The sequence below is a fragment of the Odocoileus virginianus genome, chromosome 24 (assembly GCF_023699985.2).
Source record: "Odocoileus virginianus isolate 20LAN1187 ecotype Illinois chromosome 24, Ovbor_1.2, whole genome shotgun sequence".
NCBI lineage: Eukaryota > Metazoa > Chordata > Mammalia > Artiodactyla > Cervidae > Odocoileus > Odocoileus virginianus.
In genome coordinates this window covers 23,348,148-23,367,898 of record NC_069697.1, presented here as the reverse complement: position 1 = coordinate 23,367,898, position 19,751 = coordinate 23,348,148, and the positions used below count along the sequence as shown (strand labels likewise).

Genomic DNA, 19,751 nt, shown 5'->3' with positions numbered 1-19,751 from the left:
CAACTGGAGAACACTTAAGGGTTTAAGCAGCAGACTGGCTGACCTGATTAGATATATACCTTGAAAATATCACTTGTCTAAATGCTGAAGGGAGGGTGTCTTGGAAGGGGTAAGGGTGGAGGTAGAGAGGTTTAGTCAGGAGGCTGTTGCTGACATCTAAGTGATGAATCACAGTGGTGCAGCTAAGGAGAAGGGGAGAGAGGGAGGAAGTCAAGATATATCCTGGAGATAGAATTCAAAGCCTTATTGATGTGAGGATTGAAGAAAAAGCACGAATCAAAACTGACTCAGGTTTTTGGCTTGAATAATTGATTATATGGAGGTTATATTTAGTGAGCTAGCAAGATGAAGTGGACAAGTGTATTAAGATACTAGTTCAGACGCAGTAATAAGGTCATAATACTGCAGCTTTAACAAAAGTTAAACTGGGGTAGTATGGTGGCTCTGCCATCGTCAAGACTCAGGCTCTTTCTGTCTTGCAACTTTTTTTTTTTTTTCAATTTGTCTGTGCCAGGCCTTAGTTGCTGCACGCAGGATCTTTAGTTGTGGCACGTGGAATCTAGTTCCCTGACCGGTGATCAAACCTGAGTCCCCTGCATTGGGAGCTCTGAGTCTTAACTGCTGGACCACCAGAGAAGTCTCTGCTACTGTTTTTTTTTTTTTTTTAATGTGGCTTCTATTTAGTGTTTATGATGGCTTCTCCAACTCCCACCCTTCATCTTATTCCAGTCATTGGGAAGGGGAGATGAGAGAAGGGGACGACACACTCCTCTTTTGTCAAGGACCTCACCCATAATTGCTTTTATCATATTTGCTCATATCCTACTGGCCACAGTCTAGTCACAGGGTCACGTCTAGCTGCAAGGAAGTCTGGGAAATGTAGTCATTAGCTACGTGGAAATAATGGCAGAATCAGTAGATTGGAGGTCTGGACAAGGTGAACGCACTCGGACTTCTAGACTACAGGAGATGGACGGTCAGCAGTTTGTAGATGGAGGGTGGGATTCTTGAACTGGAGATTTCTCAGAGCCTGTGAATATATGAGATTATGTGGCAAAGGGGAAATAAGGATTTAGATGGAATTAAGGTTGCTGATCAACTGGCTTTAAAACAGTGAAATTATCCTAGATTATCTGTGTGGATCCAGTGAAATCATAAGGCACCTTAAGTGCGGAAGAGGGATTCAGAATAGAGAAACAGATTGATAGAAAAGTGAGAACTTGACTGAATGTTGCTGGGTTTGAAAGTGAGAGAATGGGGCCATGACCCAAGCAATGTGGGTGATCTCCAGAAGCTGGAAAGGACATAAAAATGGATTCTCCCTTGGAGCCTTCAAAAAGGAATGTGGCTCTGCTGACATCTTGGTTTTAGCCTGAGTGAGACCCATCTTGCACCTCTGAACTCCAGCACTACAAGATGATAAATTTGTGTTGTTTTAAGCCAGAACATTTGTGGTAACTTGTAATTAGAAAACTAATACAGCTCCCTCACACCATACACAAAAGTGAACTCAAAGTGACTTAAAGATCTAAATATAAAAGATGACCCCATAAAACACCTAGAAGAGAACTCAGCAAAACTTTCTCTGACATAAATTGTACCAGTGTTTTCTCAGATCAGTCTCCCAAAGCCATAGAAGAAAAATCAAAACCAAAATAAAACCAAAAACAAACATCCCAAGACCAAATGGCACCTAATCAAACTTATACATTTTTGCACAGCAAAGGAAATCAAACAAAATGAAAACATAATGTACAGAATGGAGAAAATATCTGCAAGTGATTGACCGACAAAGGCTTAACTTCCAAAATATAAAACAATTCCTGCAACTCAGTAACAAAAAAGCTCAACAACCCAACCAAAAAATGAGCAGAAGGTCTAAATAGAGATTTCTCCAAAGAAGACATACAGATGGCCAATAGGCACATGAGAAGATGCTCATCATCACTAATTATTCAAGAAACGCAAATTAAAACTACAATGAAGACAGCGTGAGTTGGGAAGCGGTTTGGCTGAAGGGTTCGGGGTTCCGTCTTGCCTGCCACTCCCTGAGGCCGGCGTCTTTCGTCCCCGCCATGGCTGAGCTAATCCAGAAGAAGCTCCAGGGAGAGGTGGAGAAATATCAACAGCTGCAGAAGGACTTGAGTAAATCCATGTCAGGGAGGCAGAAACTAGAGGCACAACTAACAGAGAATAATACCGTGAAGGAGGAACTGGCCCTGCTGGATGGGTCCAACGTGGTGTTTAAACTTCTGGGCCCGGTGCTGGTCAAACAGGAGCTGGGGGAAGCTCGGGCCACAGTGGGGAAAAGGCTGGACTACATCACAGCTGAGATTAAGCGATATGAATCCCAGCTCCGGGACCTAGAGCGGCAGAGCCATAAAAAAGAATGAAATAATGCCATTTCAGCAGCATGGACGGACCTAGTGAAATAAGTCAGAAAGAGGAAGACAAATACGATATGGTATCACTTATATGTAGAATCTAAATTAGGATATGAATGAACTTATTTACAAAACAGAAACAGACTCACAGACGTAAAAAACAAACTTACGATTACTAAGAGGAAAGTGGGTAGGGGAGGGATAAATTAGGAGCTTGGGATTAGCAGATACATACTATATTAGATACACAATAAAGTCCTACTGTATAAGCACAGGGGACTATATTCAACATCCTTTGATAAACTGTTATGGGAAGGAATATGAAAAAGAACAGGTATACACGTATGTATATCAGTCAGTTCAGTCCAGTCACTCAGTCGTGTCTGACGCTTTGCGACCCCATGAACCGCAGCACGCCAGGCCTCCCTGTCCATCACCAACTCCCGGAGCCTACCCAAACTCATGTCCATTGAGTCAGTGATGCCATACAACCATCTCATCCTCTGTCGTCCCCTTCTCCTCCTGCCCTCAATCTTTCCCAGCATCAGGGTCTTTTCAAATGAGTCAGCTCTTCATATCAGGTGGCCAAAGTATTGGAGTTTCAGCTTCAATATCAGTCCTTCCAATGAACACCCAGGACTGATCCCCTTTAGGATGGACTGGTTGGATCTCCTTGCAGTCCATGGGACTCTCAAGAGTCTTCTCCAACACTACAGCTCAAATGCATCAATTCTTCGGTGCTCAGCTTTCTTTATAGTCCAACTCCCATTATCCACACATGACTACTGGAAAAACCATAGCCTTGATTAGATGGACCTTTGTTGGCAAAGTAATGTCTCGGCTTTTTAATATGCCATCTAGGTTGGCATACTCCTTCCAAGGAGTAAGCATTTTTTAACTTCATGGCTGCAATCACAATCTGCAGTGATTTTGGAGCCCCCCAAAATAAAGTCTAACACTGTTTCCACTGTTACGCCATCTATTTCCCATGAAGTGATGGGACTGGGTGCCATGATCTTAGTTTTCTGAATGTTGAGCTTTAAGCCAATTTTTTTCACTCTGCTCTTTCACTTTCATCAAGAGGCTCTTTAGTTCTTCTTCACTTTCTGCCATAAGGGTAGTGTCATCTGCATATCTGAGGTTATTGATATTTCTCCCAACAATCTTGATTCCAGCTTGTGCTTCTTCCAGCCCAGTGTTTCTCATGATGTACTCTGCATATAAGTTAAATAAGCAGCGTGACAGTATACAGCCTTGATGTACTCCTTTTCCTATTTGGAACCAGTCTGTTGTTCCATGTCCAGTTCTAACTGTTGCTTCCTGACCTGCATACAGGTTTCTAAAGAGGCAGGTCAGGTGGTCTGGTATTTCTATCTCTTTCAGAATTTTCCACAGTTTATTATGATTCACACAGTCAAACGCTTTGGCATAGTCAATAAAGCAGAAATAGATGTTTTTTTCTGGAACTCTCTTGCTTTTTTGATGGTCCAAAGGATGCTGGCAATTTGATCTCTGGTTTCTCTGCCTTTTCTAAAACCAGCTTGAACATCTGGATGTTCATGGTTCACATATTGCTGAAACCAGCCTTGGAGAATTTTGAGCATTACTTTGCTAGCATGTGAGATGAGTGCAATTGTGCAGTAGTTTGAACATTCTTTGGCATTTCCTTTCTTTGGGATTGGAATGAAAACTGACATTTTCCAGTCCTGTGGCCACTACTGAGTTTTCCAAATTTGCTGGCATATTGAGTGCAACACTTTCACAGCATCATCTTTTAGGATTTGAAGTAGATCAGCTGGAATTCCCTCACCTCCACTAGCTTTACTCGTAGTGATGCTTCCTAAGGTCCACTTTACTTCATATTCCAGGATGTCTGGCTCTAGGTGAGTGATCACAGCATTATGATTATCTGGGTCATGAAGATCTTTTTTGTACAATTCTTCTGTGTATTCTTGCCACCTGTTCTCAATATCTTCCGCTTCTGTCAGGTCCATACCATTTCTATCCTTTATTGAGCCCATCTTTGCATGAAATGTTCCCTTGGTATCTCTAATTTTCTTGAAGAGATCTCTAGTCTTTCCCATTCTATTGTTTTCCTCTTTTTCTTTGCATTGATCACTGAGGAAGGCTTTCTTATCTCTCCTTGCTATTCTTTGGAACTCTGCATTCAAATGGGTATATCTTTCCTTTTCTCCTTTGCTTTTCGCTTCTGTTCTTTTCACAGCCATTTTTAAGGCCTCCTCAGACATCCATTTTGTTTTTTGCATTTCTTTTTCTTGAGGATGGTCTTGATCCCTGTCTCCTGTACAATGTCAGGAACCTCTGTCCATAGTTCACCAGGCATACTATCAGATCTAGTCCCTTAAATCTATTTCTCACTTCTACTGTATAATCATAAGGGATTTGATTTAGGTCATACCTGAATGGTTTAGTGGTTCTCCCCACTTTCTTCAATTTAAGTCTGAATTTGGCAATAAGGAGTTCATGATCTGAGCCACAGTCTGCTCCTGGTCTTATTTTTGCTGACTGTATAGAGTTTCTCCATCTTTGGCTGCAAAGAATAGAATCAATCTGATTTTGGTGTTGGCCATCTGGTGATGTCCATGTGTAGAGTCTTCTCTTGTGTTGTTTGAAGAGGGTGTTTGCTATGACCAGTGCATTTTCTTGGCAAAACTCTATTCGCCTTTGCCCTGTTTCGTTCTGTACTCCAAGACCAAATTTGCCTGTTACTCCAGGTGTTTCTTGACTTCTTACTTTTGCATTCCAGTCCCCTATAATGAAAAGGACATCTTTTTTGGGTGTTAGTTCTAAAAGGTCTTGTAGGTCTTCATAGAACTGTTCAACTTCAGCTTCTTCAGCGTTAGTGGTCAGGATATATAGATTTGGATTACTGTGATATTGAATGGTTTGCCTTGGAAACGAACAGAGATCATTCTGTCATTTTTGAGATTGCATCCAAGTACTGCATTTCAGACTCTTTTGTTGACTATGATGGCTACTCCATTTCTTCTAAGGGATTCCTGCCCAGAAGAGTAGATATAATGTTCATCTGAGTTAAATTCACCCATTCCAGTCCATTTTAGTTCGCTGATTCCTAGAATGTCGACATTCACTCTTGCCATCTGTTTGACCACTTCCAGTTTGCCTTGATTCATGGACCTAACATTCCAGGTTCCTATGCAATATTGCTCTTTACAGCATCGGACCTTGCTTCTATCACCAGTCACATTCACAACTGGGTTTTGTTTTTGCTTTGGCTCCATCCCTTCATTCTTTCTGAAGTTATTTCTCCACTGATCTCCAGTAGCATATTGGGCACCTACTGACCTGGGAAGTTCATCTTTCAATGTCCAATCTTTTTGCCTTTTCATACTGTTTATGAGGTTCTTAAGGCAAGGATACTAAGTGGTTTGCCATTCCCTTCTCCAGTGGACCACATTCTGTCAGACGTCTCCACTATGACCCGTTTGTCTTGGGTGGCCCCACATGGCTTGGCCTAGTTTTATTGAGTTAGACAAGACTGTGGTCCATGTGATCAGACTGGCTAACTTTCTGTGATTGTGGTTTCAGTCTGTCTGCCCTCTGATGCCCTCACTCAGAGCCTACCGTCTTACTTGGGTTTCTCTTACCTCGGACGGGGGTTATCTCTTCACGGCTGCTCCAGCAAAGTGCAGCCGCTGTGTATGTGTGTATATACGTACATACATATCTATAGATATCAACCTGAATCACTTTGCTGCACACCAGACACTAACACAACATTGTTAATCAACTATGCTTCAACAAAAAAGAGAAAACTAATACAAGATGAAAAAATTTTTCTCTTGGTGGCTGTGGGATGAGACTCTATGGCAGCTGGTAAGGCAGAACATTTCTCGGTCCACGCTTCACCCAGGAGTGGAGTTAATGTGGAAACAGGAATGTTCCGGAATAGCACTGTCTCTTTCTCGGCTGCCCTCTCCTAATGCAAGCATACACCCTCGGATAGGCTTCCCCACCCCGCCTCTCCCTGCGAGGGCCTGCTGTTTTCCTCTCTGTGCAGAGGCTCAGGCAGGCAGGAAGGAGAGGAGGCCCCTGCCCCTCTTCTGTCTCAGCTGGCCAGGGAGGTCAGAGTGCTGTGAGTTGTCTGGCACTGGTACAGTCTTTAAAAACCCTGATACTTTGTCTCCCTTCTGCCCTCTGTTCTCCGGGTGTTTTCTCCACTGACCAGACTCAGAGTGGGGAGGGGTGACAACACGATGGGCCTTCCGGTGGCCCTGATGGTAAAATCAAGGACTGGCCTTCGGGGACCCAGTACCTGCGCGCGTGTGTTCAGTCACGTCAGTCGTGTCCGACTCTTGGCGACCCTATGGACTGTAGCCCGCCAGGCTCCTCTGTCCATGGGATTCTCCAGGCAAGAAGACTGAAGTGGGTTGCTATGGCCTCCTCCAGGGGATCTTCCCGACTCAGGGATCAAACTCCCATCTTTTCAGTCTCCTTCATTGCGAGCGGATTCTTTACAACTGAGCCATGGGGAAGCCCATGAGGACCCAGTACAGTGGATTCAAAAAGGCAAAAGGCTCTGGAGTTACCTCTGGCCTGAAGCTTTATAGGTACAGTTGAAGCTGGAAAGAAATGATCACAGTTCCATGTGGGTACAGAGCCCAAGACTTAAAATTTTACTTCAGATTATTTGTGCTAGTCTTTAGTAAGTGATGCTCTGTTGGGTGTCCCAGATTGTGATTATCTATGCTGTTATGAATTTCACTTAGGGTCACAGAAGGAACCATGGAGGGGTTTTGCTTAGGAACCTGTCCCCAGGTTCCTAGAATTATTTCCTGGTACATTGTTTCAACTTGGCTTGGAGTTGTATATTAAGTTAGGCCTGTGTATTCAGATGTTGTGCAACTTGCTGTGGGGTTAACCACAGAGGTGCGGTGGACCTCATACTGATAAGAAGACCAGGACCCTTCACATGGAGGAAATGCCAATATGTGTGAAAGTGGAAAAAAACTCAATTTGGAATTATCACAAACTGAAAGATAAGAGAGAAATGAACAAATCTTGTACCTGGAACATTCTGTCTCTAGAAATCAGACTTATTCAGGAAATCAAGCAGGCATGGGGTCCATGTGAGATACAAGTCTTGGTCTCGTAGTGAGAAAAGTCAGCAAGTAAGGGGAAGGAGATAAAGAAGGAAGTTCTATTGCTCAAACGAGGGGAAAAGAGATTTTCTTGAGAAAAATGTTGAGGTTTTAGAGAGCGTGATTGAGATGTATGAAGAGAAAAAGGGGATATTTTCACACATCAATGATTTTAAGGGCGCAACTAGAAAAGAGCACAGTATTCATTTCTAGATCAAGGAGGCCGAAAGGGCAGATTTGACAATGCAAAGTGGAGTCAGACCGCTAGAGGGAGCATGGACCCAGGAAACTAGTGTAGACAGTTGCCCAGCAAGAGGGAGGAAGGACCAGGTGGTTTGGTGGGAGCAGTGTGAGTGTCATTAGGTAGATAACTTTAAACGAACACGGTTATTTGAGTGGTGTGTGTATTGCCCAAGCCCACACCCAGGAATTTGTGGAGTCAGGACACATAGTCACTGAGAAGGTGAAACATACTCAAAGGGGAATTCATGCAGGCAAGAAATAGATGTAGTCACATCTGAGTTAAATTGGGACTTCCAGCAGAATTATTTTAAATTTCTACGTATCGCAGGATGACAGAAATGTCTGAAGTGCCCCTCTTTGAGAGAAGACATAGTAGGCATGCCCTCATCCCGCTATGGCAAAATTAACACCAACATCAATCCTTCATTGTGTTACAGAGAAAAGCCAGTTCTGACTCCAGGTTGGAACTGTTTCTTTAACATGCTTTCCATTGCTTTTGTTATTATAATCACATATAATGGTCTGCCTCAGAATCCAGCCAGTCTGCCTGGCTGTTACACTAAAGTGCCTTTCTTCAGAACCCTGTCTACCTGTAGATGGCAGGAAGGAAGAAGCTAACCCATCCCTCTCCCCTCCCCACATCCTCCCCTTGCCATTCTAAGAGATATATACAAGATTAATGACCTTTATGGTTTGTTTCCTCACCTCCCCCCATCTCTGATCTGCAAAAGAACCTGGCATCCAGACCCCGATAAGGTGGTTATTTTGAGACATCAGTCTGCCATCTTCTTGGTGAGCTGACTTCACACCTTGTCTCTGATTCATTGGCCTGTCATGTGGCTAGCAGAAAGAGCTTGGGCTCGGTAACAGTTGGAGGTTTCTCGCAGTTGGAGTTTAAATTCACGTGTTGGGAAAGAGATGGCATGGACTGAGAGCATTCTGGTGAGGTGCTAGTGTCCCAGGTACCACTGAGTTTCTCGTGTGGTGCAGCGCAAGCACTGGCAACTTGATTGGCTGAGCTCAGGGCCCCCACCGGTCAGGAGGAAACGGTCGTGGAGATGCCTGGCCATCACCTCTTGTGTTCCAACTGTATTCTGCCCTGACTGAGTAAGCTAGCTCTCTGCTCCTGTTCTGCCATGAGCGGCCGACTGAAGATCACGTTCAAGAGGAGCACCGACCAGACAGGCTCTTCCCCGTGCAGCAGGTGCAGCAGCATTAGAGAGCCTCTGTGGAGAATGCACTCAGGAGGCATTTCTACAATATCTTTCTCTTGTACCTTGAACTCTCACTAAGAGTTTCTTGGCCTCCACCCTAGTCCTGGAAAAAACCATTACAAATAGCCATGCACTAGATTCTGGACACACAATGGCCCTGATGTCTGAACTTAGGAAAACACATTTATCAGCTTATTAAAAGAGGTGATACAAGATACTGATGAACAGCCAGGTGGAGAGATACACAGGGTGAGGTCTGGGAGGGTCCTGATGGCAGGAGCTTCCATCCCCATGGAGTTGGGCTGCACACCCTCCTGGTCCGTGGATGTGTTCCCAACCTGGAAATTCTCTGAATCCATCACTATCGGGATTTTATGGAGGCTTCCTCACACAGGCATGATCAATTATTAACTCCATTTCCAGGCCCTGCCCTCACTTTGGACAAGTAGGGGGCGGGGCTGAAAATTCCCAGCTTCTAACCATGGTTTGCCATCCAGAAGCTCACCCAGAGTTGCCTCAATACAACGAAAGATGTTCCTAGTGCCCTTATCGTTTAGGAATTTACAAGGGTTTTAGGGACCTTGTGTCACAGATGGAGCCAAAGACCAAATGTTAGAAAAAGAGATGCTCCTAAATAAATGTGCTCATCACCTAGGAAGTTATGAGGGTTTTAGGAGCTCTGTGCCAAGAACCAGGGGCAGAGACCAATATACACATTTTCTATTATCTCATGTCTTCCTTCCTGTCATCCTATCTGTCCTGGAGTGAAGAGTCTTCTCTCCAGTTGCAAGAAAAAAGAGATTTATTACTTTATTTTACCATACTCTTTCCCCCACAATGAGTTCCATATGCCTTGACAGTGAAAACTGGCTGCAGTTGAGGGAGATTGGCACACATTTGTAGATGAATCTGGCACGTAGGAAGCACTTGGTGAATGTTTGTTGTGTGTATGGATGGAGTCGCCCACCCTGAGTTGAAGCAGAAGTCTTGGCAGATGAGGGTATAGATGAGGAAGAAAAGTGAAGAAGGAATGAGAAGGCACTGGATGGGGCCTGGGAGCACAGAATGCAGTCAGAGAATGTGCAGGGACCTGAACCTGGAGCTTGGAGAACCAGGCCAGTGCAGCATCTCCCTGAGAAGAACATTCTAGAATGTTCTATCCAGTTCTACAGACAGATTAAAAAGTGTCAGCACTGTGAAACAGTCACAGGGTTCACTGGGCTCAGGGGGCTTTGGGAGAGCAGTTGCTGCAGGCTGGTGGGTGGGCAAGGCAGACTGCAGGCCAGTGAGGTGGGCATGGTGGGTGAGGGAGCCCAGGGGCAGTGGTGCATGAGGTGGAGGGGCAGCTGGAGAGAAGAGCCAAGACTTCACAAAGAATATTTTGGGATGTGGAGAGTTGAACACATTTGTAAACTGGGGAGGAAGTACGCAAGTAAGTGTGCGTTAGTTGCTCAGTCGTGTCTGACTCTTTTCAACCCCATGGACTATAGTCTGCCAGGTTCCTCTGTCCATGAGGATTCTCCAGGCAAGAATACTGAAGTGGGTTGCCATGCCCTCCTCTAGGGGATCTTCCCCACCCAGAGACTGATGGAGGAGGAGGGGGAGGAGTTTAAAATCAAAGGAATGGGGTGACTAAAGGAAGAATCCCAGTAGAGTGGGGGCCTTGGGCCTTCCTTTCTGGTGCTACAAAGCCAGCACAGAGCCAGGCTGGGGATGCGATGCCTTAGTAAAGGACTTGAGGAGCTGAGAGATGGTGGTGATGGTCCAAGCGGTGTGGGTGCTACAGGTACTTGCAGCGGCCCGCCTGGGCTGTGGGCATCCCCATTACTACGGCTTCACGACTTCAGAGGCATGAGGGAACAGGCTTTTCAGATATTTTATGATTTCTTCCACTGTGTTTTCCAGATTCCTCCTGATTTTATGGCCGAGCTCCATCAGTGTTCCTTCTGTGGTGGATGCTGGGGGATATCGGGAGAGAAAAGTCAGGGTAGAGCTATTCCCCTGCACCCTCACCGCTTCCCTACAGCTTTCCACAGCACTGGCAAAGGCAACTAATGGGTTCTTTGACTTGCTTTTAACTCTCATTTCTTAAAAAAATTTTTTTCATTTATTTTTAATTGGGGGATAATTGCTATACAAGGTTGTATTGGCTTCTTTATATATCAACATGAATCAGCCATAGGTATACATATGTACGGTAGTGTAATATTTCAATGCTATTCTCTGAATTCCTCTCTCACTCCTTTTTGCTGCAGCTTGCTTTCTCTTTCTGACCCAACCACTTCCACCCCTTTTTGCTGCTTACTGTTTGCCCAGCCCCTAACCCCTTCCGCTAGCTCCTACCAGCACTGGGAGTGTGTTCTGTAGTCTCTTCTGATTGAGGGGCAGCATTTCTGAGATGTTTCTCCTTGAGTATGGACAGAGACAGCTTGGGATTCTGATTCTGTGGTCTCCTGGAAGATTTGATCACAATTTGCTCTTTGGAAATCAACTCTTCTCTGGAGATGGAAGGCTCCTTAGAAAGGTCCTCATTGGAGATCTGGAGGTTTCTCATGATGAGCTGAGCAGCTGGGAGCAAGATGATGGAGGAGATGAGGGCAGAGAAAGAGCTCATGGTGAGGAGCAGCCAGTCAGGGCTGTGTTATCTCCCATAACACTGGTGGCCACCAGAGTTGAGTCATTGCCCAGTTATCATACAGCAGAGTTGATGTCCCATGCTGGCATCCAAAGCCACAAGCACCTGGTTTTGGATGCCTTTGACTAGGAATTACACTTTTAGCAAATTTACCTTCTTAACACAAAGAGAATAACTATGCAAATATCTGTCCCATTGTCTGGCACATAGGAGGGAGTTCAGTAAATATTGGATCTTTTTTTTTTCCCTGAATTTTGGGTATCACTTGAGTCTGCCTTCTCTGGCTTTTGCCAGGTGAATTGTGTGTGTGTGTGTGTGTGTGTGTGTGTGTGTGTATAGGAAGTTAGCCTGAGATTAAACCATATTTATGGGTAATTCACAAAGCAGAATCCTGCAATGTTCAAGGTTTTTGTGGGGTAGGGAGCTTGGGACTGAGGAGCCCCCAGTAGCATCCTCACCTCAGGGTGAGCTGAAACTCCTCACCTGCTAGCATTCAGGAGTGATATGTAGTCCCCACACCCATCTCCCATGACTAACCAGCATGAAGTGCTGTTCAAAGAGCTTCTGGCCCCTAGAGCTTGGCCAGTTAGTGCTGTAGGAAAGATTAAGATCCAACATCAGAAGGGATTGTCTTTGCTCCACCTCTTTCTCAGATGGAGAATTCGTCATTGTTCGTCACTCACTGAACAATCTTTTACCACCACTGACTTACTTTAAAAGATGCCAGTGTGAGACTTACAGGTATCTGTGGGCTGTGCCTCCAGGTGGGTTTCATCTTCTGGCTCTGAAAAATAAGAGGGTTAAATTTCCCGAAGGTCTGAAGACATTTAACATGTGAGATGCTCTTATGCAGCCCCTTCTGCCCCAGCATTCTCCTCTCACTTACCATGTTTTATGTTTTTCCTTCGCACTTCTAACACGTTGGCATTTATCTAACGTGCTTACTGTTGGTTTATTCCCTGGTGGCTCAGACCGTAAAGTGTCTGCCTGCAATGTGGGAGACTTGGGTTCGATCCCTGGGTCGGGAAGATCCCCTGGGGAAGGAAATGGCAACCCACTCCAGTACTCTTGCCTGGAAAATTCCATGGACAGGGGAGCCTTGTCAGCTACAGTCCATGGTGTCGCAAAGAGTAGGACATGACTGAATGACTTCACTTCACTGTTGGTTTATTCCCCTAGGCTGTAATCTCAATGATGACTGAGATCTCTGTATTTTGAGAGTGTATTCCAAACATCTAGAACTATGTGTCTGGCATACATTAGGTGCTCAATAAATAGCTGTTGGATGTATGTGTGTCTATGTCTTGGCCTCACTGTACAGAGGAAGGCAGAAAGCTCCACGTAGGTGTAGTGACTCTACTGGAGGTTTCCAGCATCATCTGAACCTGGAATCTAATCTGAATCTCTGTTGACCCATAGTCTGCCTTGATTTGGGTTCAGTTTGGCCCCTCTCATCCCAGCCACAGACTTTCTAGGGTGCAGGATTCCTGGAGTCATGTGTCCTAGCCCCCTGCCTCTGTCCCTAAGTTTATCCGGGTGTGAATGCTTGGTTCTGACTGCATCTCCTGACCTCTTCACACAACACATCACAAGGATTAAGGAAAGGCCTTTGGAGCACTGAGGTCTCTCCAGCCACAGCTCAATGACCCCAGGGGACAGGGGGAGGTTGATGGAAGCCAGACTCACCGTTAAGGATGGCGAGAGAGGTGGCGGCCAAGCTGGCCAGAAGCAGGAAGCAGAGGACTTTCATGGTGGGGCTATAGCAGCATCTGTTTTCCCCGGGGAGGCTGCTGGGTGCTGCTGAGGAGGCTGCTGCCTGGCAGGGGCCTTATGTATTTGAGGGTAGGGATCGGCTTTTGGAATCTGGTTCAGGATTGGACCTGGGGACAAACCAGGTTTCCCCTCCCCATTTCCCTATTCTGTATACATTTGTTTTGGGGAACTGGAACTTCTGGGAAACCAGTTAACAGGAAAGCAAGGTGCCAGCATTCCCCCTGGCCTGGAATGTGCCAAGGGAGCCAGCCCCAGGCTCCCTATATGCCAGATATTGTCTTGAGTTTGTGCATATGGGATCTTTTATTTAAATCATGATGGTTGTTAAAATATATGCTATTTATCAAACAAAAAAACATGTTCACAGTAACTACCAGTGTATGAGTTTCCCTCCTTCATGGTACTTATTATTGGTAGAATTTTACTTTTGTTTAAGTGATCATTAAATTAATATCTATCTCCCCCAGGAGAGTAGGGACAGATTAGACAAGCAGAGTGACTGAATAAAGAAAGGGCTAGGCTATCCTCTGGGGCTACAGATGAGCACTCCCCAGGCATTCAGGAAAGAAAGGGCCAGGATTTTTTTTGGAAAAAATATTTATTTTTATTTATTTATTTGCTGCACTGGGTCTTAGTTGCAGGATCTTTGTTGCCTGTGGGCTCTTCCGTTGAGATGTGTGGATTCTCCAGTTGCGGACTCTCTCCGGTTGCGGCGCATGGGCCTAATTGCCCCATGGCATGTGGGATCTTAGTTCCCCCACCAGGCATTGAACCTACATCCCTTGCATTGGAAGGCAAATTCTTAACCACTGGACCTTCAGGGGAGTCCCAGGGCCAGGCTTTTATAGGGATTCCAGCTATATGCCAGACATTGCTTTGAGTTTGTGCAAGTGGGATCTTTTATTTAAATCATGGTGGTTTTAAAAATATATGCTAACAAAAAAAACATGTTCATGGAGCTGAGCAATTTACACAATGTCACACATCTGCGTGAATTTGAACCCATGTTAGTCTAACTCTAGACCCTATGTCTTATACATACAGAGGCTAGTAGTTCTAGAAGCAGACAAGATAGACCAGCAGGACACCCAGAGAGGCATCTGGAGAGGTGGTGGGGGATGTACCTAGGGCCTGAGGCCTGTTCCTGGGCCTGAGACTGAACTGGTTGACCTCCTGTGCTCTCCTCTGGCTGGAGCTGATGATCCCTCTGGAGCCTCTCTTTTGAACCATCTCCAGGAAGGTGAGGGCTGCTGTCCCTGTGACTGAACTTCCTGTCCTCAGCAGGAAGCATGGCTTGCTGGGCATGTGGGGGTCCCACAGAGGGTAAGGCCCCACCTGTGGACCACAGAGAGCCGTGAGCTGTGTCAACCAGACCCTTCTCCTCTCTCTGGCTGCAGGAGGGAAGAGCCCAGGGGGCTGGCAGTCCCCCTCCAACGGCTTGGGCACTGCTCTCTACTTAAGTGAGGCTGTGAAGTGAAGGAAGTTTGTCTTGGGCTGCCTCCCACTTCCCCTTCCTCCCCAGTTGCCCCCACTGATGGGCCACCTCCCCTCTTAGAGGGCACTTAGCAGTGGGGAAGGGACAGAGGCGGGCGTTCACAGTGCTCTCCAGTACATGTCTGTAGCCCTGCAGGCTTGTTTCCTAACACGCTTCATAACTTGCAGGTTCGGGCCTCCATCACCTCCAGCTTAGGCTATTTCTCACTGTTTCTCACTGCCCTTCTGGCCTCCAGTCTGTCTCCACTCTAGTGCTAATGCTGGAGGATTAATTAAGCCATCTTCCCTACTCAGAAGTGTCTAATGGCCACCCACCATCCACAGGGTAAAGTCCAGACTCGCTGGGCATGTGTCTGAGGTGCTCCGCCTGTCTGACTTTATCTCTTGGCCCTTGGAATCACTCCTCGCTCACTGGAGTGTTCTTCCTGTTCAAGCTGTCCCTCTGCCAGGAACGCTCTTCCTTCTCTGTCTGCCAGCTGTGCTCCCATATCATAATCCACATCAATGATACCTCCTCCCTCAAGTGAGCCCCACCTTCTCGCCACGACAGTTCCCTCGGTTAATCGCCATGCCTCTGTGGGCCCCATGATAAAGCTCATATCTTCGTCTTTTTGTGATTTCATCCTGGTACTATTTCTTGAGTGCCTGCTATGGTATAAGTTTTGGCGATATGGTGGTGAGTAAAATCGCCTGGCCTTGGCTCAATGGCCTTTGCTGTCTAGCATTTATCACACTTGATTGTAATTCTCTGCTTTGATCGATTGCTCCCTCTGGTCAATTACCATTTTTGAGGACAGGAGCCATAGTTTATTCCTGTATCTCAATTTATTTAGCACAGATCCTGACACTTGCTAAGTGCTCCAGTTTGGTAAATTGAATGAGTCAATTTGTCTGTTCAAAGTTGGCCCCTGGGGGATATGTTTACTGTTAGTGGGGAGGGAGGGACCTCTGAGAGGTCTTCTTCAATAATTGAATATTCCAACAAGAATTGTATGTGATAGGTACTTGAGCTTCAACAGTGAGCAAAACAGATTGGATTCCTGCGCTCCTAGATAGGATTGCCAGGTAAAATGCAAGTTGCTCAATTAAATTTCAGATAAGCAGTGAATAATTTTTTTAGTGTAAGTATATACTCAAATACTGCATGGGACCAGCTCATACTGAAAAGTTGCTTATCATTTTTCTTAAATTCACATTTAACCGGGTGTTGTGTATTTTATTGGCCAAGTTTGGCAATCCTACCCCAAGCCTCCACTCTATGCCACCTGTCCCTTCTAGCTGGAGCTTTGTCCTATGTGCCTAAGGGCTCATAGGCAGGAGAACAATGGACCGAAGTGGAGTCCAGGTGCCAGGCCTGTAGCTTCCTTCCGAGAAAAGAGGTCACAGTGGCTCTTAACGCACAAGTTCCTGACTGCATCAGATGGCCCTGTTCCTCTGGCCACTCATATGTGGTGAGGAAGCCTGGGTCCTATCCAGAGAGAGCTATCACCTGTCTGGACATAAGGAAGACCAGTGGCTTATGAGGATACCTGGGTGAGAGATGTGTCCGCTTCTGGTGCTCCTTACAGGATGGTCTCTAACCAAGTCAACAAGACCCTTCTCAGTGAATTCTGAATGTGAGGTAGACAGAATGAGAACTCAATGAGATGTAAAAGTGGTAGTTGCCGAGGAGGAAGGGGGAGGCAGAGCGATGCCCACGAGACAGAGGGAGGTTGACATATGCGGCCTGGGGCTGATGTCACGGCAGGACGAGTGTCGCCAGAGCAGCTGCAGGGGCTCACAGCCCACCCCCCCCCCCCCCCCCCCCACCGGTTGCTCCCTGCACACTCTACAGGGCCTGCTGAGATGCTCTCCTGATCACCCTTCCTGCCTGTGTCAGCTGATGTGACTGGAGTGAACCTTATAAACTTGGAGAAGCCTATTTTGTTTTTAAATTTTAGCTTTTAGTCAGGACACCCAAGTCCAAGGGTCAATCTGCTGTGACTTCATTGTATGGCCCTTGGCCAGCCACTCCCCCTCTCTGGGCCTCGATCTCCTCTCCAGCAAGGAGAGGAAGGCCCTGGGGGATCTCCAAGGATCTCTAGGGTCCCTGTTTTTCAGGATCTGGCACCCTCTTGGGTCAGGAGTAGTGGCTTATTGGAGATTGCCATTTCTAGAAGGATAGCAGCATTAGGTTGGTTAGCTTGAACTTCAGGGCACACAGGGTCCGCTGGGAAACCTCCTCTCCCTCTGCATTTAATAAGTCTGGGATGCAACCCAGGAATTCACATTTTTAAAGCCAGTGCCCCGTCATGCAGAGGGCCCGGGCTTCCCTGGCCGGCTCAGTATCCTCACACGGGGGCGCTGCGGCCGGGTCTCGCGGAGGTGGGGCAGGGGGTCGGGGAAGCATGGATCCTGATGATTCTGAACAAGACCCTGAAACAAAGGAGCAATATGCTTCTGTCTATGTGGGCAGAGAAGAAGACATTAAAAGATCTGAAAGAATAACAGCTGTTGTCCATGACAGGGAAGTGGTCATTTTCTACCACAAAGGAGAATTTCATGCTATGGATATTCGCTGTTACCAGTCAGGAGGACCTTTACATTTGGGAGAAATCGAGGAATTTGATGGACGAGCATGTATAGTTTGCCCCTGGCATAAGTACAAAATTACTTTGGAAACAGGAGAAGGACTGTATCAGTCTATAAATCCTAAAGACCCATCAGCAAAACCCATGTGATGCTCCAAAGGAATAAAGCTAAGGATTCACACAGTGACAGTGGACAATGGGAATATTTATGTGACTTTTCTAATGAGCCTTTTAAGTGTGACTCTGACTTTTATGCCACTGGAGTCTTCAAAGTAATTCCAAGTTCCTTCTGATAAAATTTCATGGCAATGAAAAATGTTGTGTATGTTTCGAAAGTATTTTTAGAATAACCTTGCTGAGTACCAAAGATGACTAACTTTTTCCAACAGAAGCACATTTATCATCTTTAACAGTCATATTTATGAAAGGTTCAAAAGCACATGTACTTAATATGATGTAAGGATCATCATTGGGATCTATAGAATACGTTTCAGCCAATCCTCTGGATTGATTGGAACCTTAAGGTTATAGGTTTGAAATGTGCATTAGAAGAAGGATAAAAATAATTTGGAGTAACCAGAGTGAAGAAAAGGTTAAAAAAAAAGATTAGATCTACTAAGAAAAATTTAGGGGGAAAATCCCTACTTGATATAGTAGACTTTATCATGGAAAACTTTTAATGTATACAATAATAAACTCCCAGCACCCACCTTCAACAGTTAAAATAAAATAAAATAAAATAAAATAAAGCCAGTGTCTAGGGCCATTCTGACTTGGAGACCTTGAGGATGCTCTTTGACAGACAGGACAACAGCTTGTAAGCAAATCTCAAGCTTTTGTTTTGCTAAGAATTTTGGGAGGCAGAGAGGCTATTCTTTTGAGTACGTGTGTGTGTGTGTGTGCGTGTGCATGTGTGTGTGTATGTGTGTATGTATCTCTTATTATTGTGGTGGTTTCTGGACCTCAGATGGTAAAGAGTCTGCTTGCAGTGTGGGAGACTGGGTTTGATCCCTGGGCCAGGAAGAGCCCCTGGAGAAGGAAATGGCAACCCACTCCAGTATCCTCGCCTGGAAAATCCCATCGATGGAAGAGCCTGGCAGGCTACAGTCCATGGGGTTGAAAAGAGTCCGACACAACTGAGCGACTTCACTTTTCTGGCCTGGGGCATTAGGGGTTCAATACTACGTCCAATTCAGCACTCACTTTCTCCACTTTTCTATCCCGACTTCGAGCTCTCCCTTCAACACCAGCGGAGAAAGAAAGTGGGGAAGTTGCTGAAACATTGACGAGTAGAATGAGGTGCTCAAGATCTACGCGTGCATGCGTGCTAAGTCCTGTCTGACTCTCTCTGCAACCCCATGGACTGTAGCCCGCCAGGGTCCTTTGTCCATGGGATTCTCCAGGCAAGAATACTGGAATGAGTTGACATGCCCTTCTCTCGGGGATCTTCCTGACCCAGGGGTTGAACCTGCATCTCTTGGGGGTCCTGCATTGCAGGTGGATTCTTTACCGATGAGCCACCAGGGAAGCCTGCTGAAGATCTATCTTTTCTGTCTAATCAGACAAATATTTCATGCTGCTCTCTCCATTTGCTCTCTCCCCACATCTCACCATGTTGATATTGTCTTGAATTTTAGTTCTATGATATTATAAATTTAGTTCTATGAGACTCTTTTTGGATTTTCCTTAATCCTTTAACAACTATTTAATGGTTTTCATTTGCCATATCTCTTAACTCATCTTAGATTGAATTATTTGAATAATTCAATGATTGCTTTCTAAGCAGAAATTTTTGTGGCAAAATTTTTGAGTGTGATTTTATTACGAGTATCATTTAAATGATAATCTTATCATTAAAAAGCATGAATGTAGAATTTTTGTCAAATTCCTATGTAGAATTCTTGGGATATAGCCATATGCTTTCCTTTATTGATCACTGGTTTATATGATTACATTCATACTTTTCCTATTATTAAACCATTATTTTTAATATTCATTAATTTTTTTTATTTGACTGTGCCAGGTCTCAGTTGCAGCATGTGGGATCTAGTTCCCTGACCAGGGATCGAACCTGGGCCCCTGGCTTTGAGAGTGCAGTCTTAGCCACTGAACCACCAGGGAAGTCCCTAAACCACTCTCCCCCACCACCTCCCCACCCCCGGTATGAATTCAACTTGGGTTTCCCTGGTGGCTCAGTGGTAAAGAATCTGCCTGCCAATGCAGGAGACACAAGAATTCGAGTTCCATCCCTGGGTAGGGAAGATCCCTTAGAGAAGGCAATGGCAACCAGTATTCTTGCCTGGAAAATCCCATGG

At 45.5% G+C, this 19,751-nt stretch overlaps 1 protein-coding gene and 2 pseudogenes across 1 annotated transcript; 2 read left to right on the top strand and 1 right to left on the bottom strand.

The window, feature by feature from the left end:
* Window positions 1–2,075: 2,075 nt before the first annotated feature.
* On the top strand, window positions 2,076–2,393 carry LOC110152602 (prefoldin subunit 6 pseudogene; annotated as a pseudogene).
* A 7,355-nt stretch (window positions 2,394–9,748) lies between these two features.
* On the bottom strand, window positions 9,749–13,406 carry LOC110152452 (glycosylation-dependent cell adhesion molecule 1-like). Its single transcript, XM_020916215.2, has 4 exons — window positions 13,286–13,406; window positions 12,339–12,383; window positions 11,308–11,532; window positions 9,749–10,922 (listed from the first exon to the last, which is right to left on the bottom strand). Exons 1-4 carry the CDS (start codon window positions 13,347–13,349, stop codon window positions 10,792–10,794), a joined length of 465 nt encoding a protein of 154 aa, XP_020771874.2. The 5' UTR covers window positions 13,350–13,406; the 3' UTR covers window positions 9,749–10,791.
* Window positions 13,407–17,192: 3,786 nt separating this feature from the next.
* On the top strand, window positions 17,193–17,752 carry LOC110152441 (Rieske domain-containing protein pseudogene; annotated as a pseudogene).
* The last annotated feature ends 1,999 nt before the right edge of the window (window positions 17,753–19,751 follow it).

Coding starts and splice junctions, on each gene's coding strand:
- LOC110152452 (XM_020916215.2), bottom strand. CDS start 13,349: ATGAAAGTCCTCTGCTTCCTGCTTCTGGCCAGCTTGGCCGCCACCTCT. Junction 11,533..12,338: donor GGCACAGCCCACAGATACCT/GTAAGTCTCACA, acceptor TCTTGCTCCCAG/CTGCTCAGCTCATCATGAGA. Junction 10,923..11,307: donor AGAACACACTCCCAGTGCTG/GTAGGAGCTAGC, acceptor GATATCCCCCAG/CATCCACCACAGAAGGAACA.